At 43.5% G+C, this 24,704-nt stretch overlaps 5 protein-coding genes across 8 annotated transcripts; 2 read left to right on the forward strand and 3 right to left on the reverse strand.

The window, feature by feature from the left end:
* Positions 1-1,459: 1,459 nt before the first annotated feature.
* Positions 1,460-11,398, reverse strand: pde8b (phosphodiesterase 8B). 3 transcript variants are annotated; one of them, XM_068652677.1, is made up of 24 exons: positions 11,269-11,398; positions 10,191-10,296; positions 8,826-9,974; positions 7,836-7,892; positions 7,485-7,675; positions 7,231-7,290; positions 6,682-6,739; positions 6,504-6,592; positions 6,317-6,395; positions 6,097-6,237; positions 5,940-6,028; positions 5,817-5,871; positions 5,084-5,135; positions 4,803-4,880; positions 4,639-4,715; positions 4,350-4,514; positions 4,116-4,161; positions 3,637-3,766; positions 3,365-3,563; positions 2,831-3,048; positions 2,614-2,752; positions 2,362-2,529; positions 2,161-2,290; positions 1,460-1,660 (listed from the first exon to the last, which is right to left on the reverse strand). In XM_068652677.1, the coding sequence occupies exons 3-24, from the start codon at positions 9,108-9,110 to the stop codon at positions 1,551-1,553; spliced, it is 2,616 nt and encodes an 871-aa protein (XP_068508778.1). In that variant the 5' UTR covers positions 9,111-9,974; positions 10,191-10,296; positions 11,269-11,398; the 3' UTR covers positions 1,460-1,550. The 3 variants fall into 3 exon arrangements, with proteins under 3 accessions (XP_068508778.1, XP_068508779.1, XP_049594979.1); XM_068652678.1 differs by having other exon boundaries at positions 8,826-9,153; positions 11,269-11,367; XM_049739022.2 differs by lacking the exon at positions 11,269-11,398 and having other exon boundaries at positions 8,826-9,156; positions 10,191-10,527.
* Positions 11,280-14,167, forward strand: LOC125980115 (corticotropin-releasing factor-binding protein). Its single transcript, XM_049739172.1, has 7 exons — positions 11,280-11,403; positions 11,484-11,580; positions 12,332-12,489; positions 12,775-12,988; positions 13,285-13,433; positions 13,545-13,665; positions 13,750-14,167. The coding sequence occupies exons 1-7, from the start codon at positions 11,308-11,310 to the stop codon at positions 13,902-13,904; spliced, it is 990 nt and encodes a 329-aa protein (XP_049595129.1). The 5' UTR covers positions 11,280-11,307; the 3' UTR covers positions 13,905-14,167.
* An 873-nt stretch (positions 14,168-15,040) lies between these two features.
* On the reverse strand, positions 15,041-21,842 carry s100z (S100 calcium binding protein Z). The gene is made up of 6 exons (XM_049739239.2): positions 21,812-21,842; positions 21,682-21,732; positions 19,461-19,634; positions 17,535-17,559; positions 15,935-16,136; positions 15,041-15,337 (listed from the first exon to the last, which is right to left on the reverse strand). Coding segments are annotated over exons 3-6 (387 nt in total). The 5' UTR covers positions 19,462-19,634; positions 21,682-21,732; positions 21,812-21,842; the 3' UTR covers positions 15,041-15,178.
* On the forward strand, positions 18,027-19,459 carry ch25hl2 (cholesterol 25-hydroxylase like 2). The gene has a single exon (XM_049739183.1). The coding sequence runs from the start codon at positions 18,095-18,097 to the stop codon at positions 18,968-18,970; it is 876 nt and encodes a 291-aa protein (XP_049595140.1). The 5' UTR covers positions 18,027-18,094; the 3' UTR covers positions 18,971-19,459.
* f2rl1.2 (coagulation factor II (thrombin) receptor-like 1, tandem duplicate 2) lies at positions 20,709-24,637 on the reverse strand. Of its 2 annotated transcripts, none has more exons than XM_068652680.1 (3): positions 24,398-24,637; positions 22,422-23,939; positions 20,709-21,732 (listed from the first exon to the last, which is right to left on the reverse strand). In XM_068652680.1, the coding sequence occupies exons 1-2, from the start codon at positions 24,465-24,467 to the stop codon at positions 22,852-22,854; spliced, it is 1,158 nt and encodes a 385-aa protein (XP_068508781.1). In that variant the 5' UTR covers positions 24,468-24,637; the 3' UTR covers positions 20,709-21,732; positions 22,422-22,851. The 2 variants fall into 2 exon arrangements, with proteins under 2 accessions (XP_068508781.1, XP_068508780.1); XM_068652679.1 differs by having other exon boundaries at positions 21,812-23,939.
* Positions 24,638-24,704: the final 67 nt, after the last annotated feature.

Here is a 24,704-nt window from a genome sequence, read left to right on the forward strand (position 1 = left end):
TCCCCCCCATACACACCCATTTTGAAGAAAATCTATACAGCTGTTAATTTACAGTCGATAACCATCGATTAAATATTAACGATTTTTTGTACAATATTGTAAACTATACATAATTTAAAATATGATAAAATAAAGCAAATATGGTCTACTATACTAAGCTCTAATTCATTCAATTTTTTAAAAAATTGCGCTAGTACCATTTTAGAATGATAAAAAGGTGACAATTTAACCGAAGACAAAATTAAAACGTTTTGTATTTATTTACCGATTAGTATAGCTATCTTTGAAAATTGACAGGATTATTGCTTATTGGACATCATTAAAAAAAAACTGCCTTTCGATCAATGTGACACTTCCGGAATTGGGTACGCACTAAGCAGGACCCCTCCAATGGCTGGTGTAATGTAAGCACTCTTTACATTGGCTGACTGGAGTCATGTGACACTAATCAATCACTGCGTGTTTCAAAATGCAAATAAAAAATGCTTTATATGCCACTGTGTTTACAACTTCGTTCCGATGTATAATCGCACAGTCATCATTAAAAATGAGTGGTTGCTGCCCTACGGTTTAAGATGCCGACATTTCTAGGAAGGTATATTCAATTTTGAAGTATCTTTCTGTTGCTTAGGAATCAACATAGTTAAAGCTTAAATTAAATACAGATGGAGATTTGTATTACTCTGTAAATAGCAAAAAGGGGCTGATTCATATTTTGAACATCCTGTCAAACCATCTGTCGCAGGGATGTTGTGTAGGAGCGCCACCTTGTGGTTGCTATTGGGCTGAGTGGAGTCACGTGATACTAGTCACGTCGATAAATTTGAACTCGAGTATGTTTTATAATGACGTGGTTAATACAAAATATTCGTTTTGAAGCGGATCAGATGTTGCCTGCAAACGCGCTAGAAGCTAATAGTGGGCTCAAATGTCTGAGTTAGGTGCTTCTCGTTGATCGCATAATAAATGCTTTTTTGGGTTATGTTTTTATTACACAAAAAAAAAACCTAAGCATTTTTTTCACGTGAATAAATTTCAATCTGATTTGCAGATTTGCATGTTATGTAACTTTTTTTTTTCTCCAATACAAATATGTAAACATATTTTCCAAACTTACTTTTCCCATGATTTTCACATATACTCCTTTCATTCACATGGCACTTTATCAGTTATGTAAACATGACCATTAATCTTTTTTTTTTTTAAACCGGTGAGCCTGTAGCGACTTGTTGTATGCACAAGATGGCGCTATTAAGCTATACTATAAAATGTTTGTAATGTACCATCATGTAACATGACGTGTGTGATTCAACAGTCACCAACCCAGATAGTTTGGGTGTTGAAGCCTGTTACCCTTGAAACTTGTAAAAGTTTTCAATGCACACTTTTCCTGGTGGCAGGTTTCAACACGCATACTTTTCCTGATTAAAAGTTTTCAAACCCACAATGTACTTGGATCTGCATGTACAAAAAATATATTTGTTTTTTAAAATCTATCAATCAACAGGCTCGTCTCCCTCGGGTGAGGAGGACAGACTCCATGTTGGCAGTCAAGATGGCGGCGGAGGACGCAGACTCTTACACTTCATGTCGTCCAGAGTCTTCCAGTACTTGTAGTTCTCCGACAAGTGCTCCATGAGATCTGGCAGGCTGGCGAAGGCTGTGGAGAAAACCATAAATAACTAAGTGTCGGTCGTCATGTTAATGCAAAGTCATAATTCCACAATCACAATGTTGCGCAAATAAATTGTGATATTTACAAGGAAAGAAATTTGAATTTTAAGATTAAACGCTCCAATAGTACTATGAGAATAAATTGGTAATTTGACAGAAATAAAGTTAAGGTGAGCCACACGGGTATTATTTTCTTATGCATCCTGAGGGGTCTGCGCGACATCTTGTTGCCCTCATCGTAAAACCCCTTAGCCCTGACTTCCTCGGGTTTTCACGCCCCCAGGAGGTTTCTCTCCATCCCCTCAGCGTAGATGAGGAATCTTTCCGTGACATCAGAGCCACGCTGGACAGAAAACAAGCCAAACAAGTCATCTCTCGGGGAGGATCAAATTTGATCTGGAGTGGGAACGAGAGGCCACTAGCACCAGTGCTTCCCAGACATACTACACACACAATATTAGTCCGCTATTATTGCATCATTCCTACCATCCCAGGCGTCAAACATGTCGGTGATGAAGTAGTCGATAAAAGAGAGCTGCGACTTGGGCACGCTGCAGGTGTTGCGGTCAAACACCGGCATGACCACGGGGAGCCCCTGCCTCTTCTCCTCATCCGTCTGTGAGGACACAAAGAGATCACCGTGACGACGGTGCGATGTTTACAGGAGCGTAGCTCCACGACATGCACCTGTGCAAAGTACTCCTCGGAGATGCGCCCCGCCCACTCGATGCAGAGTTCCAGCGGCCTGCACGGGTTGGCCACGTCGGCGCACTTGATAAGCATTCGCTTGATCAGCAGCCGGTTCTCCGGAGAGTTCTTGAGGTTGGTTTGACCCTCGCAGTCGCTGTTCATGCTCTGCGCACAACACACACGACACACTTTCCAGTCATGTTGGCTTAGCAACTCAGGATTTACATACGTACTAGATGTTCTACTCACACAGGTGTTAGTCTCATCGATGGCCGCCATGGGTTTGTTGATGCTGTTGACAAACTTGTTGACGTGCTCAAAGTGTCGCGTCATCTCCGTGGCCAGCACCATGTCAATGATGGCCTGCCGCAACGTTCGGAATTGGTTCCTGTTGGCGTTTGGAACAATTATGAGATTCCAAAATATGTTGGAGTAGTGAGATGTCAAGAGTGACGATGCTACTGACCGCTCTATGTTCTTGAAGATGTTACTCTTGCCGTCGCGCATGGTGAGCTGGAAGGCGAGAGCAGAGTGGTGGCTCTCCAGCACTGCCGTGTCGTTGTACAGGATCGCCAGCTCGCTGCCGGCGTTACACAAGAATGAGTTGGTTCGCCCCGGGTGGTCCACGTCGTGCACGGTGGCTGCAATCAACGCCGCCACCTCATCCAGCTGATCTAGACTGCTCTGAAGAAAAGACAGCTGACATTTTGGTGATGCCACATGTTGATCATTTTTGAGGCATCCCTCAGGGCTCCATGTGAAACCCCCTTGTGTTTTCCATACAATGCAGTACAGGAGGCCAGAAATGTGTCTTATACGTCTCTAAAGTTATGTTATGAGAATAAAGTTAATGCTACAAGAATAATGACACAATTGTGCAAGAAAAATAAGTTACAAGCATCTTCCTTTTTAGTTGCGCTTGAGGAATCCCTCAAGGCTCTATTCTTTGTCCCTAATGGTTTTCACGCACAATTTATGGATCAATCAACATGACACTAACCTTGACTCTCTCTTTGCGTAAGAAGAAAGCAGTTGCATGCAACACATCAGCGGCGTGTGTAGAGTTATGGTAGGCGTTGGATGAGTGGTAGCTGGCCTCCATCAGCTGCAGCCAGGAGCGAAGCGTTGTCTCGGTACAGTCGAGGAAGTCGCACGCCCCGAAACTGGTGAAGATCTTCAGGCCCAGGTAAGTCAGGGGCCTTCGAGTCACCAATTGCAATTTTTGTTAAAAACTACATAATCTAATCAAAGGCACACACAGCGCACAACTACCTTTTGTGCGTGGCCGCCTCCAAATCGAGGATGTTGAACTCCCAGCATTCCTCATCGTTAAGGATGTCAGCGACGGACTGAGGGACATCGCTCAGTGTAACAGGAAGTGCCAGCTGGCTTTGGCTCATGTCTGGAAGAAACCATTATCTCATCAAGGGGGCTTGCAATGCAAAGAATAAATAATAAAATAAAAAATACTAAAACACTAAATGAAAATATTAGACCAAAACTAAATATTACTCAAATTAAATAAGAAACAATAAACATTAACAATAATTAATAGTTATTTAATAGTAAAAACAGTAATAAATAATAAAAATAAATAGTAATAAAATATAAAAACTGTAAAATATTGGTATAAAATACTGTAAAGCCATTCAAATGTACCTATTTTTAAGTGTGTGGTACAGTATGTTTAAAAAATGTTCATCAAATTGAGTCTGTGAATTCATAAGTGTTACAACATGAGGCTCACTTACTTTTGGAGAAAACATACTCGTTGCCAGATAGCCGTCGCAGCCCGTCCTGTGGAAGGAAATAAAACAAGTGGTAAGATAAGAGTCATTTAAATTACAGGTGAATGAGTAATTATTTTACTATACTGGTAACTATTACTGCTCAACGCCATTTTGCATTTGCATGATGGATGATAAAAAGGAGACTTGTCAGGCACAATCAAAATGCATATCTCAAGTATTTCTAGAGTCTCTTACGTTCATGAGCCCGCCGACCAGGTCGTTGGTGTGTGGGTCGTCCTCCTTGGATGCCAGCTGAGGCGAGTAGAGCTCGGCAGTCCTCAGGATCTCGAGAACGCGCTCCAGAGCATCAGCCACCGTCAGTGGGCTATTCTCCTGGGCAGCATTGATGATGTTGATCACCTGTTCAAATGGACATACTTGGATTTCTCTGACAGAAGCAATATAAAATGGTATTGTTGTCATCGACTCCATTCCTAAAACATCTTAAATAAAAAATAAATAAATAAATAAATAAAAAAGTAACCTTAGTGATGGGAGCCTCGATGGTCATGGAGTGAATCCTGGCGACGGAAGAGTGTCTCCGGTTTTGTAAACTGGCAGCTGGTGGAGGAATTTCAAAGAATTATTAACATTGTCAGAGGTAATAATAATGAAATCAAGTTTTATTTAAGCATAAAACCTCTTTACCGTCACTACTGCGGGAGCTGAGTGATCTGGTATCCATCGAGTCTTTCCTCCTGTCACGATGGAGTAGAGAGTGGCACTCTTAAAATAACAAGGTGGGAGGCGGTAAAAACAAACAAAAAAAAATTACTAAAAATGCACTAGAATGATTATATACCTGTGCTAACATGTCAGGAATAGAAATATAACAACAAATTTATAATTGCCCTGCTCTTTGAAGCAACAAGGTTAGTCCTAAATTTACTGGTAACACGGATAAAGGCGATATAAACAAAATAAATTACCTGAGTGGGAGTATTCAACACTGCCCCGATCCTCCTTGTTGTACTTGTGCACCTGACACCGCAAAATAAAAGAAAGAATTAATTTGGAGTTTGAGAGACTCTCAATGAAATGCTGAGCAAAATTACACATTCTGACAATAGAATCTTAAGCATAGCGGCAAGTGGCATATTAAATATTTCCTTTATTTGAAACAACTGATGAGTTGCATGAAGAAGTTGGCACGTACGAGGTAAATTGGATTGAGCTCATATAAACACATCACGGTTGCCAGATTTAGAGAGCTTCTTGGGCTGTGCTGTGCAAATAAAAAATGTCTACAAAATGATCTCAGCCAAGCACTTGAGATGATGGCGGCCCTTAAGCGTGAGGTAAAAGTTAAACAGAACATGTTTTAAGTCTCGAGTGCTTAGAAAAGCACAGCTAAGGAGGGGAAAAGCGCTAACGCTAGCCCCTCATTCATATAAATAGGCCTGAGGCCTGGCCACCTGCCCTCGCGGGCCTTATCCCGACGCTTAGCCGTAGCTTAGCGTAGCGTGACGTGATTGGGACGGGAGCCTCGCTGAGCAAAGCGACACGGTGGATTGTTGCTACTCAACATGGGCAAAATATTTTCAGAAAAATTTCAAGTATCGTTATGTTCTTATATTTAATGTCTTTTACGCTCTCTAGATTTCCAAAAACACAACAAACGATATCAACTCACGCTTATTAGGTCATTTTCAGAACACCTACTTGACTGTTGTTGTCCGGGTGCGGCCTCTTGATGGCTACGAAGTGTCGGATCTTCCTGTTGGGGAAAAAGTGAGAAGAAAGTTGTCATCTCTGAAACGTTCTTCGCTTGATGTCTGGACTCACCCTCCTTGGCCAACGATGGGCGTTATGTTGACATGTTGCGCCACGCTGTCACCCGATTTCTTTCTTGCGTAGTAAACACCCTGCCATTCCTGTGAGTGACAAGTCGTTCTGAAGTTCCGACCAATCTCAGCGGTGGCGGGCATCGGGTCGGACTCACCTTTCCTTTTTCAATGCAGCTGTTGATGGCATCCAAGAGGTCCGCCCTGTTTCTGTCGCTCTTAGGGAGCTCTGTCAGCTCCTTGCCGATCAGTTCGCCCTTGCAGTAGCCCATCATGCGCTCAAAGGCGGGGTTCACGTACTGTCAAAGTTTTATGAAAACACGTACATATACATATATATATGGAGAAATTATTTTTTTGTTAGTCTTTCCCTCCTACCTGTATGACGTGGTCTTCACTGGTGATCTCCACGGCTTCCTGGCACTTCTCGAGAGCCGCGAAGGCCGAGTTACAAGCCCTGTCAAAACAGGAATGGTCGCATACACATAAAAACATAAATACGTGTGTGTATGGTTCTCCGAACGGCTCATGAATTTGTAAACTGACTCTGCCTCGTGTGATGTACCTGAGTTTGAAGTGACATCTCACTTCTCCGTGCTCAAGTTGAATCAGTTCATTATAGCACGCCGACACGCTGGCGTTCTCCACAAACCTCTGCAAAAGCGCGAAGAGACGACTGATGTCTGTGTGTTCATTGGCTTAGGGAACAAAAAAAAAAAAAAAAAAAGTCGGGAAGTACATACTCGGCTGAATCCGGCGCACAGAAGAGGAAGAACAGAGGGTTCGTCCTGGTCAGATGGCCTACAACACAACACACAAAGTCACATGGATAGTCGTATGTTCTATAAAAGGCTCAACATTGAACTGAACGAATAACAAATTATTAAATGTGGGTGGCATAAGAAACCTCCTTGATCAGACTACCAAAATTCTTTTTAAATAGTTTCCATTTCAAGAAGCTCTGGGAATGACCAAAAATGACCCGAAAATGGACCATTCAAATTTAAATGACGGATTCGTTTTCGAAACGCTTGAATTCTGCCTTAACAAATGGCAACCAAATTTCATGCTGACAACTGACCTCAGGGGATAATTAACAAAAAAAGTCTTGAAATATAAGTACCGTTTAAGCCCTATTTTTAGATACTGGGAATTCTGATGTAATTTTGGATACTGAGAATTATTAGACAGCGGTGCCTTGAGATATGAGTGACCCAGAATGATTTTCCAGATACAAGCAGATACATTTCATTGTTTTTACAAAAAAAAAAAAAAATCATGTATGAGCTTACTTTTGTGGCACAACGGCAAGAAGAACAGTGTTTTCTGAAGGCTTCGTGGCACGGATCATACTGCAAAACAATAGCAAAAGATAAATCAAGACCAGAACAAACAATGTCAGACATGCTCACGAGGTCTGAGGACACAGAATGTTCTCTTCACGATTCAGCATTGGATATCTCTGCAGTTCAAATTGGGTGGCAATCAAGGACAAGTTTAGTTCTGGAAATGAATTTGGACAAAATGAATTGATCACATCCCTCACCGGCACACGACCTCAGGTTCAAAGTAGCGAGGGTGGCGTCCGTCGATGACAACGATCTCGTGATGTTTATCCAGGAAACACTCGAGCGCAGACTCGGGTGTCCGGGCGATGTTGCACCTAAAACCGGCGCGGTCACACGCCCACCACAAGGCGTCGCTCTGGTTGTCCTCCTTGGCGAACACCAGCAAGACCTGCGCAAGGTTAGAAACACCTGATGAATAATTGTTGTATCATTTAAATAAATGAGCACCCCTTAAAAGTTCACACCCTAGTTTTGACCACCCACATCCTTTCCTCCAAATTCTTGGATGTTGCTCATGAGTGACCTTGAGGTATCGAAACTTGTCTCACCTGAATGGGCTCCTGGCTCACTCTCATGGGTCCCACACATTGTTCTGAAGAAGAAACCTGCCAAGAGAGAGACAAAAAAAATCTGCACTTAGGGTTAGGGTTTAAGAAATGTATGGGTTTAGGGTTAGGTTGAGGGTCACACTGGAAGTGCGTAAGGGTTAAATGTAGGTACTCGCTCGCCACAAAACGCACATTGTTAACAACCTTGCGATGACTCTCATCACCATCTTACTGACCTTCAGGCATGAGTGTCAGCATCAGCGCCGCCTTCATGTGACTCGCGCACACACTAACCAGAGGGGTAAACAAACTGCTTGTGCATACAAACATGCACATAATAACACTCACACACATAGACACACAGGAGCATGAGCAACACCATGGAAGATTGTCAAGTTCCTGCAGCAGGGGAATGCTTCAAGTGATGGTCTCAAATAATCAATGGTATCATTGATTACTTCTGAAGCAACAGTTGATACACACACTCGTGACAGGGTTCTACAAAGAGCTATTAAAACAAGTTTGTGTTCATTTGCTCCCACGTTTTGCATCCTGGTTTATTTCTGGATTTATTCTATTCACATAGCTGACTTTTGTAAAACTGAATTAATGTATGTTCTTTTCTGGAGTGTGTTTGTGTGTGTGTGTGTGTGTGTGTGTGGGGGGGGGGGGGTTATTTGACTAACTTTTGCAAGCTTGTGGCCTACTTTTCTCATGCATGATGTGAGCAAGATGAGCGTTTTAACCAAGACAGCAGTGGATGCACCTGGTTTGCATCCATGAATGGATGACGGGAAATGAAAAAGAATTTGCAAACAGGCAAATCAGCAGGTGCCGTACCGCGAGTTTTGGGGAATTCCACTTAAATTCTATAAGGGGCAGTGCATGTGCATCCTCAAGCACTGCGACTGACGGTGACGTCACGTCGATACTATAGTGCTGCTGGCCCTCTGTTCCGCGGGACATAAACACGGGCCCGCTCGCGGTTACCTTGACGCCGGCGTCGCTCGTCTGCGTCTCGGCCTCGATGAGGACTTGCGCGCCTCCTCCCGTGTCCCGACGCTGGCGGAGGTTGAAGCTCGAATGTCGGCTCTGGTAGGCGATGACAGACGGGATAGCTTCGGCCGCGTCGGTCTTGATGAAGAGGCCGTGCAGCGCGCCGCCGCCCCCCTGCGAGATGGTGGTGGTGGTCTGGTGCGGCGAGTTGGACTCGTCCGAGTCGCGGCAGTAGATGACGCCGCTTTGCGAGACGTGGATGCTAGGTGCACAGCCCATGCCGCCCCCCGCTGAGCCGAGTCCCAGTCCTCCTCCTCCTATTCTGCTAAAGCAGCAGCCTGGATGTCATATTTGATCCGGCACGATGGCTCTGCTACGCGGTGGCTAGTGAATGAATGGAGCGGCACTTGAACGCATCACACCACCCCGCTTCTTCTATAGTATGTTGAGCTCAGTCGTCGGGAGGAACTGACTTGATATGACATTAGTTATTCCCCGACAATATCCCACCCACTCACAATATGACATAATAGCCCCCCTCCCTGCCCCCAATCTCTGCACATGATCAAAAGTCATAACTAGGATAGTTTTTCATCATGCCTGTGGAATTTAACAAAGTTATAAAATAAAAAATACAAAACCAGAACTGTAACTGAGGTGCCTCTGGGCAGTGTGCTCAGCCCCATTTAAACTGTTCGTAAATAACAACAGTGATAATAATAAAGTAGTGCCTTGAGGTACAAGTTTAATTCTTTCCATGACCTCGTTCGTACCTTCATCTTTCCCAATTGAAATTAATGAAAATGCTATGAATCTGTTCCAGCCTCCCCCTCAAAAATATTTGTAATTTACAGGTTATCAGTGCCCATCCATTTAAAAAAAAAAAAAAAAGTCCAAAGGCCCACAAGCACAAAAGTTTGCCCAGCCCTGACAGTATAGTACACACAAGATGTGATTTGTGTGTTCTCTTGTGGGAGGAGACACACTCAGAGGTAAAAGATGCTGAAGACGCTGTCATGGCCATCAACAGGAAGTTACCGTTGAGCCTCTTCTGCTGGCAGTGTCGGCTAGCTTAGCCCGTTATGACATAAGCCGGCCTTTGTTTCCCCAAATCTCAATTATGCACGGCTCAACTGAATCCGCCTTATGCAAACACACACACACATGCGCTCTGGTATGATTGTCTGTCAGTGTTTCCCAACTCAAACGGTGGAGCAACACATGTAGACTGTAGTGTTTACTTAAATACTGCCAACTACTGGCCTGTCATGCTTATTACAGCTAATTTCTGACATTAATTTTAAAATGAAAAAAAAAAATCTTAAAAATACTCTTTTATTAAGACTGCTGTCAACTTACCTTGAGATTCCTGATGGCCTCGACTGGCCACTGAGTCGTCAAGTCGTCGTCCGGGCAACCAATCAGCTCTGACGTCAGCCGATATCTCATGGGCCATTTACAGCATCTTTTGGAGGAAATTCAGTTTTTATTTCTTAGAAATGACAGGCAGTGATATCGTCCGCCCTCTTGCTAGATTTAGCCCTTTAATTTCTATTGGGCCCTAAAGGGATGTGATTATTTTTGATGGAGGTTTCCGGCTTGATGGGCGAGCTCATCTCAGACACACAAACATGTTGTCCTGAATGTGGCAGTCGCCACCAGCCAGTTCGGAGTCGAGCATCTTCTTTTAGGCAGTGTCCTTAAACCTTGGCCCTGTACCAGATGTTTTTTTTTTTAAATTCAAAACAATTCAGTTTTCCCAAGAATTTTCCATGCATAAGCTTTTTGTAAATATCAGCACTTTTCATACATGTTTTGGCAGCCACGGCGTCTTTAAAACACAACAAGTCCTGCATTTTATAATCTAGTGATTGCAGCAGTCAATTTGCACAGCCGACACCTGAGCCGAGCCGCTTTACATTGCCGGCGGTCTTTCAATGGCGTCATACAGGGATGCCATGTAATCGGTTTAATCGTCATCATCCAGGTGCTGAGTGAACGTCATGAAAAAAAAAACCCAGCCATCGGCTCTTTGCTATAAACAGTCGAGTGCCACTTAACGGACAGATTGCTTCCAATGAAAACACTTTTAATCTTCATTTTTTGGGAACTAACTAATGCTGAAGAAGTACTATCGAGCTCATTTACGTAAAGGGCAACGGCATCCCTGCGTTTAATCCAAGTATCGACAGTATTGATGATCAATGATGGATACTTAAATTTCAATTTGTCTTCATTGAATTTAGCCAAATACTTCTTTTGATCTCAGGGTTTGTTTGGATGCTTAGCTCGAGCGAATGGAATCCCGATCCCCGGTGTTGACACCCTCCCCCATTCTCGCTGTCATCATCCTTGCTCTCGTCACAAGTGCGCAATCACTCGGTAATGGGACTCAGTGGGCTCGGGGCGGGTGGCAGGTGGTCCTCACAGAACTTACAAAAGGCGGCAGCGGCCACACGGAGGCTCCAGCGATGCGATGACGACAATGATGACGGAGCGCACTTTTCGGCAGAGGCTCTTCTTCTTGCTCTTGAGCTTGTGCATCCTCAAGGGAAACTGCAGGTATATCGAGGTACGATAGTCTTAACTCTTCATCATCATCCTCACCATCATCATTATCAAACATTCTTTCCTGTCCTCTATACGGTGTAGGATAACGACGTCCTAAAGGATGAATTCTACTCATTCTTCAACTCAGAGCTGCGCAAGGAGACAGCGCAGGAGTTACTCATGTACAGACGACCACTGCGTGAGTTTTTCTCACTTTTGATGATTTCTGACGACTGCCTGTCAATCAAGGTAAACCAAATATCAGAGGCAATATAATCTCTGATAATGTGGTTACAGCTTTTTAAAATGTTATTGAGACCTCTATAAACCGAGAGCAATTTTATTGCAGTCCTGGAAAAAAAAAAAGTCTTCAATTAAACAATTTTGCATGTTTAAGGAAAAAAATCATTTTGATGAAATGTCTCAATAAACTTTTGCGTTTTCGTAAACATCAAAGACAGTTAAGAGTTTTCGGCAGCGTAGTTTTCAATAAACCAATTAGGTGTTGTTTACTTTTTACATTTGTAAAGATTATTGGTCACCATGGAAGACTTCAATAAACCGATTAGCCCCCGGGAAAGCTGTGCAAAGTGGCAGTGGAGTGGGAGGTCTGGGCTTCCCTGCTTAATCTGCTGCCCCCGCGACCCAACCCAGGATAAGCAGAAGGAAATAGATGGATGGAGGAAGCGATTGTGTTTTTTCCAAAACAATTTCTTAGTCTTAAAGCCAACCGAACATGTGTACTATCCAATAAAGAAATAATTATTAATGAACTTAACTAGCATGTTTTCTTAACCATCAATTTGTGAACACTGAAATTACCAGACAGTAACAGTAAGTCATCGATTAACCTCCCACACAAATTAATTTATAATAAATAAAAAAAAATCCTACTTTTTATGAATATCAAAGACAATTTAGAGGCTTCAAAATTCAAATGTGTGTGTCAGGTTGTGTGGACATGGTTGCAGTTGAGGGTCGCTTCACCTTCACGGCTGAGCATCCTCAGCTCAGCTGCGCCGTCTTCTTCATGGCTGAGCCCGACGAGATCGTCAACATCGAGTACGACGGCGTCGACATCGACTGCCAGGCGGGAGACTTTATCACGGTAAGGTCATCGCCTCCACAGGAAATTGGATTTCAGTCCTGAGAGATGGGAAAACACAGTGAGGACTACAATAACTAAATGCTAATGCGCCATTTTGTGACTGATTTAACCTTAATGGTTGAAATGTGTGGGCTATTAATTAGAATTTGTGTGGAGGTAACAAATGTAGTTCTTGAACATAAAAATGCTAACATTTAAACAGCATGTGATGTTTGAAAGAACAAAAATCATGCGAAATGGTTAGAGCTCGTGTCATTGCTTTGATTCTCGTGTATGATCTTGAAGGTGTTTGACGGCTGGGTGATGAAGGGCGAGAAGTTTCCCAGCTCGCAGGACCACCCGCTGTCCCCAAGCGAACGCTATGTGGACTACTGCGATTCCGCCACTTCCACCAGGAGAAGCGTGCGCTCCTCACAGAATGTGGCAATGATCTTTTTCCGCGTGCACAACGCCGGCAGCGGGTTCACGGTCACATTCAGGAAAGTCGCTAACCCTTTCCGTAAGTAAACGAAATCCTAAAATCAAATAAAAAATCAAAGATGTCTTTGATATTTTTTTTTTCTTCAAAAATGTTTTTATATTTTCTGGAAATTAAAAGTGATAGCACACAAATGTATTAAAAGTATTTTGAGCTACCTCAATTTTATTTCACTAATAAAAAATAAAAGAATAATGCACACATTTCAGACATTGTGGCCATTTTGATTACCCCTAATATGCATGACATGAATTTGCATTTTTCTTTACAACCAGAATTAGGATGATGATTAACTTGTCTAATTTGCGTTGTTGTAGCCTGCAATGTCATCTCGCAATCACCAGAGGGCGCTTTCACCCTGGTAAGCCCACAACAGCACAGCAACTGTAGCTTCTCCATCGTCTACCCAGTAGAGGTGGACATCTCTGAATTTTCCATCTTAGGACTCCGTGGCAACTTTCCGAAGGTGACATGAAACAAATGGAATGTTTTCCTCTTCCCATAAGAGGCTACATTACCTGGCCATACATTTGCGAGTGTATTTTTTTCCCCCTAAAATATTGGCCCTTCTCCTCAGTGGCCCATATCGGGATGTGCGAGCGACTCTGAGGACATGGTGCAGGTTCTCGGGGGAAGCGGTCTAGACACGTCTAAGATGCTGTCCCTAACAACGCTCTGCAGCTCATCGGGCAGGCCCAGTGAGTACCGCACATACATTTGCCCTATATATCCATGATGCTCCATGGAGGTGTGGTTTAGCTCCAATTCTATTTTCTTTGCAGGCCACGTGAAGGTGGGCTGCGACAACACGGTGGTGCGCATGGTATCCAGCGGACGCTACGTCAACAGGGTCTCCTTCAGCTACCGCCTCCTGGACAGCCAAGAGCTACAAAGGCTCAGAATCAACAACGTGGAGGATATATGCCCGGCCAACTGACCTCACTTGTCTGTCCAACCAAAAGACCAAATATGAATGGGAATATTAATAAAGGCAAATTGTGTTATGTAGATTTTGGTTGCCCCCACAATCCGCAATGATTGTTAATTAAAGTTGTCGCTGCTTTTGTTGTGATAATCTTGCAATGGACGGGTGCTGAAGTGAATTTATTGTTAGTGGTGTGACATTGATAAATAAAAATTCATTGCCATTTGTATACACATGCTTTTTTTGTAATAAAATGACATCGCATGGCAAAGCAATCATTGCTTGTTTCTTTTTGAAAGAATTTTTTTTATGGTAATTTATGTATGTGCATGTCTATTATAGCTATGGCGACCGGCCATGAAATATAAATAATATATATATAAAATAATAAATAATACATACATAAATAAATTACAAAAATGACATTCTAGAGTGGAAACTCTGATATATAGATTTTTCACTCTAGAATGTGATCTTTGTCATTTATTTTTTCTTCTTCTTTTATTCTCACAACAAATCCTGGACTACAAGCATCACGTCAAATCAAATATTTTTCTCATCAATACTTCCACAGAAATAACAACACCCACATGTCAGTTGCAAAACTATTAAAGGACGTATTTGATTGATTGCAACCTTTTGTCTGCGCAAACCACTCCTGTGGGCATCCGCTCATCTTAATCAAAGCTAATCATGTTAACGATGAGCATTTTAGGATAAAAGCACCCCACGAGATTTATTTTGCCGGAAAATGTCATCACCAATCAAGTGATGATAAAGGAGAAATACAATTTTACGCTGAGCCCAAAGTGTGGGATCTGCTGCCCGAAGCAAGAAAATGTGACAGTTATGACGGTTCAACGCAATGGGGCGCAGGTGGTCCGTGCGTCACATTGACTGGTTGCCTTTTGAAAAGCAAAGCCCATCGATCGTCGTCCCCTTGTCAAAAATGGCCGCTAGCGTACCAGGGGTGTGAGGTTCGCACCAGCTCAAATTGTGGAAACGCAGATGTGCTTTCACAAGACATATATTTTCCACTTCTTCACAAAACTGGTCATTTTTGGCCTTTGTAATTTTTCAGTTGCTTTAGAGTGGCCCATTATATTTCTTTTCAAATTTTGAAAATGTGTACAATGACTGAAAGAATATACTGTCAATATAAAATAGTTTAATCAGCATTCTCATTTATTCAACTGTGCAATCATCACCTTTCGTGACAAGAGTACAATACAACATTGATTGTGGTTCTCAACAAAGACGTACAGTGTGGTTAAAAAAGGGAACATCTACTTGGTCATCTTTTTCTTCTGTTCCTGGAAGAAGTCGTTGCAGGCGACGGTGAGCGCTGCCACAAGTACCACAAACTCGTTGAAGTCCACCTCGTTGTCTTTGTTGGAGTCCAGGTCATTCATGATCTTCTCCACCAGCAGTGGGTCCTTCTGTGACTAGAAAAAAAAATTCTTATAACTCATTTCAACTCACTTCACAATAAGCAACACAAGAACGACAATTGATGCTGTACTTTCCTTCAAATTGAAAGAGAAGTCATTTAAATGTTACTGCGATTTGCTTTCGTGATTTAAATGCACTCAAGGTCCGCAATCAGACATGATTGCCTCTCGTGGGGATGTGATGACATCACAGCAGCATCTATATTTAGAGGGGATGTGCAAGCACCTGAGGCTTTTGCTTCCATTCACATGGGAGATAACGAGAAAAAAAAAACCATATCTGCGATCATTGAAGCTTTTCAACGAGATTTCAATCTCAGAAAGTGCAGTTTTCTATCACATGGGCTTATCTGCAATGATTGGATGACCTCCTATGTCCACCAGACATTCCACCGGTGATGGACACAAGCTTCTAAGATGGCGACAATAGCCTTGAGCATTTCAACATGCTTCTGACTGTCCAAGTCGAAATATTAGATTGACAATGCGAATAATAAACTCACGGTTCTCTGTGTATCTCTCTGAAAGTGATCACGGGGTGAAACACATCTCATGTGAAGAGCAAAAGCCCAGTGAGGGTCAAACGCTTACCGTGAGGAAGTCATTGAGCTCGGTGTGCAGCAGCTGCTTGAGCTCGCCCTTGTTCAGCTTGTACTTGTCTCCGTCGTGGCCCGAGTAGTTGTAGAAGACGGCGATGAGTGCGTCCATGGCGCCCTCCAGCTGGCTTGGCATCTCGCCGGCCCAACGAAGCAGAAGATGACAAAGACGACGAGAGAGGAGAGGTCCTAACGTTCTGCAGAGATGTTCAGGTGTGACGGCTCACTTGTTTGTCAGGAAGCGAACCACAAACTGGGAAGTTCGAGTAGTCGGGTGGGGGGGATCCGCCCTTGGGTGTAATTAAATCCGCACGCGAGGGCATCCATGGTGACCATCTTCCTTTCCAGCCGCATGGTTGGAAAACAAAACATGTGCCCGTGTGACGTTGCCGCTTCCCAGGGGAGCGAGGTACAGGATGAAGCCTGCATGCCGACTTCTGAATCGCAGCGTTTAATCATTACGGTGTTTCCATGCTCTCACGGGAAAGCCGGATGTGAGCGGAGTCAAACAGGTGAGTCACGGCAACTCAAGGAGTATTTGAATCCTCCTCCTCAATCAGGGTTTCCTACAGTTCGAAGTCTGTAGGAACCAGAATGGTCCAGTGGTTGGAATCACCTGGACCAGAGATTCAGATGATTCGATTCACTGTTTGCTTAGCCGACTCAGCAGAAACGCTTCGGATTTGGGTGAAGTGATTAACTGTCGAGTTTTGGTTCGCTAAACAGTTTTAATAATTGCAAACAGTTTTTCTTGTTGCCATCAAAATTTTAACATGTTCAAAATTTCTTTGCGACAGGAAAAACTGTTTGCAACCTTTTAGGAACGCTGACGAAAAATACCAACCTTTGTGCAAAAAGTGGTTCTTCCATGTTTTAAACTAAAATAAAACAATATGCATCTCCTGTCTTTGACTTGTAGCGAATTGTTTCTTTTCGCCTTGTCGGTGTGTCACAATCCCGTGACTTTCCTCGCAATGTAGCCAGGTTTATTCTAAGCCGCGATGGCTTTCGTCCTTTCATCATTTTCCTGACATGACTGCCGCCGAACAGAATAACAGTCTGGCCCTAAAGAGGAGCCCCGCAGGACAATTTTTCTTCCACTTGCCACAACAAGTTTCCATTTGTTAACTTGACGAAAGCCTTGCAGCAGCAAGACCTTTAGGGAATGGAGGCAAGCGTCATTAAATAGTTCTTATTGCCATGTCACTTAGATAGATTAAAATTCCGGGGCGACAGATCAACAGTTCCTTCATAGGCCACTTGATGGACCGTACATCACTTTGAGACCCTCAATAGCTGACCTCAGGGCTCCCTGTAACACCCTCAACTTCAATGTCTTTGACCCCATGTATGAAATACAAAAACGTGTGTGTGTGCGTGCATCTGTGTGTGTGTGTGAGAATGTGGAGAGGGAGAGAGAGATGACAGCCTTCAGATGACGGCACCACTATGTTGAGCTCTACTGCCCTCTAAAGGCCTACTGGAGGCACCACAGTGTGCTGACCACCTTGCCTCCAATTTCAAATTGTTTTTTAAGAATATATTTGTACAATGTATCCCAAAATGTAAATATAAAAAAAATCATGTGAGCTCACCGTGCTGTTTCCTTGGCAACCCGCACAGCAGAGACAGGATGGGGAGAAATGGAGGGAAAACAAGTCAGACACAGGAAATGAAACACCGTCTATATGGCGGCTGATTATTCATGCCAAAAACATATTTCATAACACAACAAAAACACGTACAGTGGTCACTAACTAAGAGGAAGTGATATCGACACTCCTTCCATTGTCTTTTCAAGTGTGGGTTCATGAGATTTTCTTGTGGGTCTTCTCATGATATTATGTGTCAATTAAATTTCAAAATTAGCCATCAATGTTTAGAATTATTGATGATAATTTTGCGATGATAAAAATCAACAAGCTGCTTTGTTTTGGGGAGAACAAATGGAAAAAGAGGAAAAAATGAGAGCGTCTGTGGGTCCCAAGTGCTGGCTGCCATCCTTGTGCCCATGAAAAGGGGTCTTTACTGAGCACCCTCTTTTAAAGCCAAGTGGGGGGGGGGGACGAAGGGAGGTTGGGCTTGAACATACATAAGAGCTTTAGACGGTCGGGCCGTCCAAGTTGGCACAGCCTCACCAGACGATTTCCCGTTGATGTTCTTTCCCGCCGAGGCGGCTTCATCTCGAATGTTGGGGGCGAGCAACGTGACTGAGGGCCCCCCCGGGTCCAATTTGGTCCTTCAGCCAGCCTGGGACTACCTCCGCCAGAACCACCACGACCTCCTGAGGAGCCCATTGTTCCCTGTGGTGCTCTCTGTCTCCACTTACTTCTTTCTGGTGGGTGTCTACACCGCGCTGGACTTACTGGCACCCGTCTGGCCCGGCCTCAACCGTTACCGGCTGCACCCGGACAGACCCGTCACCTGGCTGGGGATTGGGACAACGCTGGGAGTCACCATCTACAACCACCTGCTCTACATCTTCCCTGCCGCTGTGGGCCAGTGGCTGTGGAGGCCGCCCACGCCTCTGCCTCACCAGGCGCCCACCCTCTGGGAATTCTCCCTGGGGATCCTGGGCTGCATGATGGTCTTCGACTTCCAGTATTATCTCTGGCACCTGCTGCACCATCGCATTCCCTGGCTGTACCGCACCTTCCACGCGGTGCACCATGAGTACCGGCGCCCGTTCAGCCTGGTCACACAGTACCTGTCCGGATGGGAGCTGGTGAGCGTGGGCTTCTGGGTCACAGTGGACCCGGTTCTGCTGCGGTGTCACTGCCTCACCACGTGGGGCTTCATGGTCTTCAACGTCTACGTATCTACCGAGGATCACTGCGGCTACGACTTTCCGTGGTCCATGCACAACTTGGTACCCTTTGGCTTATGGGGGGGCGCCCCTAAGCATGATGCCCACCACCGATGGCCCGCCACCAACTTTGCCCCTTTCTTCTCGCACTGGGACCAGTTGTTGGGCACTCACATGGTGCCGCCTACCAGCGAACACAGCTGTGACAGTGATGCAAAGGATTAACTTTTGTACACCCTCAAGATCCAGAATGTTCCCTTTCCTGTCTGCCTTTCTACTTTTTGTTTGTTGTTTGGCTCCTTTATCTCAATTCTTTGTGCTCACCTTCCAAGAGACTCAATGGAAGACAAACAAGAAAACTACAGTCATGTTTTGATCCTGCATTTTCCACATTTGTTGGTTATGTGGAGAGCAAATATTGTGTTGTTATGCAGTGCAGTACTATCAAGTGCAAAACCCTGTGGAAAAAATATTTTTACGGCGTTACGTCTAGCACCAATTGTATTGTCATTCATTTCAGTGGGGGAAGCTAATTTGACTGTTTTGTGGTCACAAAATTAAACTGCTTACATTTTATGGCTTTCTGATAAGTGCGCTATTGTGGACCGTAATGGACTGTTTACAACTGCTCTGTTTTTACTATGGTGATCTCTCAGGTCTGTTTCCATAAATGGGAAAAAAAAAGAATCAAAATAAAACCAATAAGTGCACTTACTTGACAGCTATGTCTTTTCACTAAGGGAATCTCAGCAAGCCGGGAGGTTGTGTGTGATCTCGGCCACGCTTGCTCATTCTCTTTCCTCGCCGGCTCCCCGTTGCGCATGAATGGTGGTCTTTTAGCACTGGTCCCGGGTCTGGACGCGTGGGCCGCAATACTAATGACTCTGCGCTTAAAAGGAATTCTCAATTAAAGTGCAAGCGAGTTAAATATGTACAGTGGATATAAAAAGAATACACATTCCAATTCAAACATTTTTTAAATAAAATCAAAATGCACTATGATATATTATTTCCCATCATATTCTCCACCATTTATGCATGTGACCTAAACCCATGAAAAAACTATACTTAAACAATGATTCCATTAAAATTTATTGCATTTTAAATTCGTGCCTGATGTCAAAGTGTGTCACTAGGCCCTGTTAACAATTGACTGTTTAAAGTGGCAAATCAAAGCAAGTCCTGACTAAGCCTTGCCTTCCCTACGACACACTCCCCTTTGTGGCTCATCAGAAAGGACAGCCAGAACCGGTTTGGCGTGATTTGTGCTTTACGAGCGGCCTTGTGTTGCAAGAGGTTATGTTTATTTTCGCAGCAGTGATGCAAAAAATGTCTGCCGCCCACAATTGCAGTCAAGTATCATTTAAAAACAAAACGGGAAGTGGAAAAATGTCAAAACGAGCAGCAGAGGAACTTCACCTGCCCATACATCGATGTATGTCAAACCTATAGTCGAAAAGAACAGTTGCCGTTTAAAGAAGTTCGGGGACCATATAGTTCATGTTACAACACTAAACGTAAGCAAGTATAACCACATCCGATTTGTGTTAAACATGCACACCGCTGAAGTATTGCAGTTTAAAAAATTGTTAGGGGGGCTGTTGTCAAGGGAAACACAGTACAAAAAACTAAAATAAGGGTTGGCAAAACAGTCCATTATGCAGGTACCCACCACTTGCAGAACAACCCTCAGATTTATTTATTATAGCGTACTTCTGTCATCTACAGTGTGTGTAATTTTGCCACTTCTGTTTTTTCAATGAAATCATACTAAACCAGCTCCTTAGTTTTTACGTAACCTCCCAGTAAGTTCTGTTGTAGAATAGAAATACGATACCGAGAGATGACACGGCTGAGAGGTGATGTGTTCAAGCATGAATCATTAACCAGATGATCTGCTCACATAGTTGCTATAATAAAAAATATATCAGCCTAGGGAATAAATGGAAATAGAAAGAATTGATTTATTTTTGAGTCCATTTTATTATAAGACACATTACGGCATCTCTGGTCATTTCCATTCCACATGCTTCAGAACATGCTTGGTCATTTATGTGTAATTCGTAGTTCAGGGTAGTTAAATTGTTCATGTTTGAAAAAGTCGTAAACACTTGCGTTTGTATAGTTGCTGTCACACGCCTCTTTGCCTCTATGGACTGTCATTGAATGATTGGCTTTGGTTTATGTTGTTAGTTTAAAGTTAATCATCTCCTTCACTTCTTTCTTATCAGTTGCAGGGAATGTGTAGTTGAAAGACAAGACATTAAGAACACAAGAAGTGTATATATTTTTTTTTAAGAGATTAATTGTAAGGTACATTTTGAATCAATGAAGGATTTCAGTACCAATATTTCTTTCAAATCTAAGATATTTTCAGGAGAACCAATGCTACAGATAACTTGCTCAAATTTGGTGCATTAGTAACATATAAATAGTTAGTACGTTAAGAATTTAACGCAATGCAGTTGTCTAAAATATATAAATTCCAACCACAGGACAGGCTGTATAATTAAGTGGCAAAACACACTGTAAACTCATAAAAAAGAATCTGTAGCACCTTAGGTGGTAATTAAAACCCAAAGCTAATGAACTTGTACCTTTTAAAGCTTTTATATAACCAAAATAAATGAACTAACATGGCAATAGCAATTTAGCTTGGCTAGCTTCGCAATTAGCAGCCAACAATGAATGGACATTACGTTAAGCGGAAAACGCTAGCATAGCGGCTAACCTCCCGCGCTTATCGTTAGCATCATGCTAATCGCCAACTAGCATCCTCTTCTAATAATTTTAACACAGCAAAGCATGATAAAACATAAGAAAATAATATTCGATATTTCTAGGACTTTGAGTGGTTTTAACTAAATTCATTGGTTAAGCTAAAGCAGGTTATTATAGCAAATTAGTATTGAGGCCTAGCCTCTTAGCAAGCTTACCGGTGAGGGCTCATTTCATGGAAAACAGCTTCTCGAATACACGTCGTTATCCTAACAAGCAAGAAACTCGTTAGATATTGGTACTAGTCGGTTAATAATTGTTTCATTTTCAGAGAGAATACCTGCTCACCAGACTGTCTTTTTTACCACGTATTATAGTATTATAGCCGTAGTTATACGGCCACCCTGTGGCGTAATGAAGAATTACCTCTAAATGGCACAAACGTTCGATTTTATGGTTTTATGAATCGACATCGGGTTATGAAAGAGAAAATTGATTCAAATTTATTGATCGTTTTTAAAACCCAGTCCTACTGCTTATATGTATGAGCTGCATATTTTCCAACTTTATAGATGCTCATTAGCGATTATTGTAATATCAATTAATTTTGCAATTAATTGATGAATCTAATTAAAAACATTCTTTCCAAATGTCTATCATTTTATTGTACAAATACAGGGCATAATTTCAAATTGATAATGGAGACAATACACAATCTTAACTTTTGATCAGTTACTGGTTCGGTCTCTAACATACAAGAAGGGGGGGGGGGTGCTACATTACTGCAAAGTATGAGCTGCAGGTAAGTGTTTTTTGAAATGAACAAATGCATGCAATTGTCTTCTTTCCTTGGGATTCAGAAAGACCTTTTGTCTGCTTGCACAGGTTTAACGTGACTAGCAAACAAAACAGTAACAAACAACAAAAGGTAACAGGACACTTGTTAATAATCATTTACCTGAAGCAGGCTCGCCTGACCCAGGTAGCCCTTAATTACAGACCCCGAGAGTGGGAGCATGGGGGTTGGTTTTTTTGTCCACAGGGGCTGACATTGATGTAGCTTACTGCTCATTGTGCAACAATGGAACATCATCTGCGGGTTGCTTGAGGTCACTTTTCCCTGTTGAACAGTTTCTTATCTGGGTAGGACAAGACTGGGCCAGCCATGGAGAAAGCCGGATTCTGCGAATTCCAGTCTGGGAGCGTCACCACGTTAGTTGCAGTCGTTGAAAAGAACGGTCATCTTATTGGGTTTTACTATTTATTTACAAAACTATGCAACATTAAATGAGGTTAAAAACGTTTTGAAAGTCTGTGGGAAATTGCCAGTCTAGCTGGGCGGACGACAACCTAAAGCAGCTTAAGTCCATCTTTGGCGGGTCCCCCTGCTAGCATGAGCTGCTCTGCGTGTTCCCTGAGTCTGAAACAAACGACTTGCTCTTTTTGGAGTACTTCATGGAACTGAAGGACACTCGCATGCGCTCCACCGTCCGGCTGCTGCGGCACAGCAGCGTGTTTTTGACGTGCTGGCGGAAGTCGTCGGACACAAAGTAGTAGATGAACGGGTCCAGAATGCTGTTGAGGCTAGCCAGGCACAGCGTGGTGATGTAGAAGGCGTAGCCGTTGTCCGTCGCGCCGTCCTTGAGCAGGGAATAGTGCAGCACCAGCATGATATTACTGGGGATGAAGCACACCAGGAAAGTGACCAGCACCACCATGATCAACATCACCGCCCTCCGCCGGTTCTTGGCCGCCGCGCCGCCCTCCCTTCCGCGGCCCAGCGCCCGCAGAAGCAGAACGTAGGCCACCACGATAACGACACAAGGCACCAAGAACACCACCATGCCCATCAGGATAAAGTAAAAATAAGGCAGGCGGACCGACGCGAAGGGGTCCAAGGGATCCAGGATGATGTTGACGTCGTGACAAGTGGTGATGGCGGGCTCACGCAATTGGGCCGTGTGCTGGTAAAGGTAGAGTGGCGTGGTGGTGAGCCAGATGAAAACCCAGATGGCGATGCACACGCCCAGCGCCACCTTATTGTTCTTGCGCTGTTGGGAAAGCGGATGTGCTACTACCCAGTAGCGCTGCACACTGAGGCAGGCGATGAATAAGATGGAACAGTACATGTTCCCGTAGAAGAAGCCCACCAGGACCTTGCAGAGTCCCTCGCCGTACGTCCAGTCGTTGCCGGCCAGGTGGTAGGCGATCTTGAGCGGCGTCCAGATGACAAAAAGCAGGTCGGCCAGAGCCAGGTTGGCCATGTAGATGGACGAAGGGTGTTTCTTCTTGGTGCGGAACAGGAAGACCCAGATGGCCATGGCGTTAGTAGGCAGGCCCACCACGAACACCACGATGTAGATGATCGGCAGGAAGACAGTGGTGAGGCCGCTCTGTAAGGTCTCGGATGTGGCGCGGTCAACCACCACCAGGTCCGAATTTGGGTCAATAAAACCGATGAAACCGCGACCCTTTGCTGCGCAAAAAAATAAAGAATACTAAGATTTGTATCACTTAAATTGGAAAAGACCATAAAGCATCAACGCTAAGCTTCTAGCATGTGCACAATCACAAACCTATGTTACGTAAAATAACTTATCAGCAGTTAAACTATTCGATACAAACAAACCACCTTCACGTGACGCTCAATATTTAACGTTCATGTAAATAAATGCAAACGATCAGTGGCTTGTCAGCTTTTTCAATAAAAACTTTAATTTGCGTAAATATTTGCAGTATTCAAATTTGCCCAGATGACAAGGCCTGACTTGGAGTTGAGGTAAACTGAGGTTAGAACAATGAGCTCAGTGAAAAGTTGAGGAATGTACCAATGACAAGTTAGTGAGTTAAAAAAAAAAAGTCTAAAGTTATTCTGAAGCAATTAAATATTTGGATGGTTTAAAAAAAAAAAATCTTGATTTCGGAAAAACTTACCTGCGCTATCCGCAGCCATAACGTGACACAAGATGGTCAAGGAAAACAACCAAAAGTGAGCACTGTCCATCTTCTTTTTTTTTTTTTTTTTTAAGTACCCTGTCCGCAAGCTTGATCCTCGTTCTGTTCTGCTTTTGTCTGAGTATTGCTTCCGCGCCCAGATACCGCGTCCTTTAACTTTACCCTCGGCCAACTCGTCCTCCGACGCTCAGTTCCACTCGTTGGCCACGCCCCGAGACTACCTGGCAGATTGAGCCTGGGGGCGTTGTGACGTAATCAGCTAGTCGCCAAGCCGGTTGCTCCTTTT

The sequence above is a fragment of the Syngnathus scovelli genome, chromosome 13, assembly GCF_024217435.2.
Source record: "Syngnathus scovelli strain Florida chromosome 13, RoL_Ssco_1.2, whole genome shotgun sequence".
NCBI lineage: Eukaryota > Metazoa > Chordata > Actinopteri > Syngnathiformes > Syngnathidae > Syngnathus > Syngnathus scovelli.

Coding starts and splice junctions, on each gene's coding strand:
- LOC125980115 (XM_049739172.1), top strand. CDS start 11,308: ATGACGACAATGATGACGGAGCGCACTTTTCGGCAGAGGCTCTTCTTC. Junction 12,490..12,774: donor AGGCGGGAGACTTTATCACG/GTAAGGTCATCG, acceptor ATGATCTTGAAG/GTGTTTGACGGCTGGGTGAT. Junction 13,434..13,544: donor TCCGTGGCAACTTTCCGAAG/GTGACATGAAAC, acceptor CCTTCTCCTCAG/TGGCCCATATCGGGATGTGC.
- pde8b (XM_068652677.1), bottom strand. CDS start 9,110: ATGGGCTGTGCACCTAGCATCCACGTCTCGCAAAGCGGCGTCATCTAC. Junction 6,593..6,681: donor TGTGCGCCGGATTCAGCCGA/GTATGTACTTCC, acceptor GCGCTTTTGCAG/AGGTTTGTGGAGAACGCCAG. Junction 2,753..2,830: donor ATCTTCAAGAACATAGAGCG/GTCAGTAGCATC, acceptor AAACGCCAACAG/GAACCAATTCCGAACGTTGC.
- f2rl1.2 (XM_068652680.1), bottom strand. CDS start 24,467: ATGGACAGTGCTCACTTTTGGTTGTTTTCCTTGACCATCTTGTGTCAC. Junction 23,940..24,397: donor TATGGCTGCGGATAGCGCAG/GTAAGTTTTTCC, acceptor TTTTTTGCGCAG/CAAAGGGTCGCGGTTTCATC.
- ch25hl2 (XM_049739183.1), top strand. CDS start 18,095: ATGTTCTTTCCCGCCGAGGCGGCTTCATCTCGAATGTTGGGGGCGAGC.
- s100z (XM_049739239.2), bottom strand. Junction 16,137..17,534: donor GTTGCCAAGGAAACAGCACG/GTGAGCTCACAT, acceptor ACATCTCTGCAG/AACGTTAGGACCTCTCCTCT. Junction 15,338..15,934: donor AGCTCAATGACTTCCTCACG/GTAAGCGTTTGA, acceptor TTTTTTTTCTAG/TCACAGAAGGACCCACTGCT.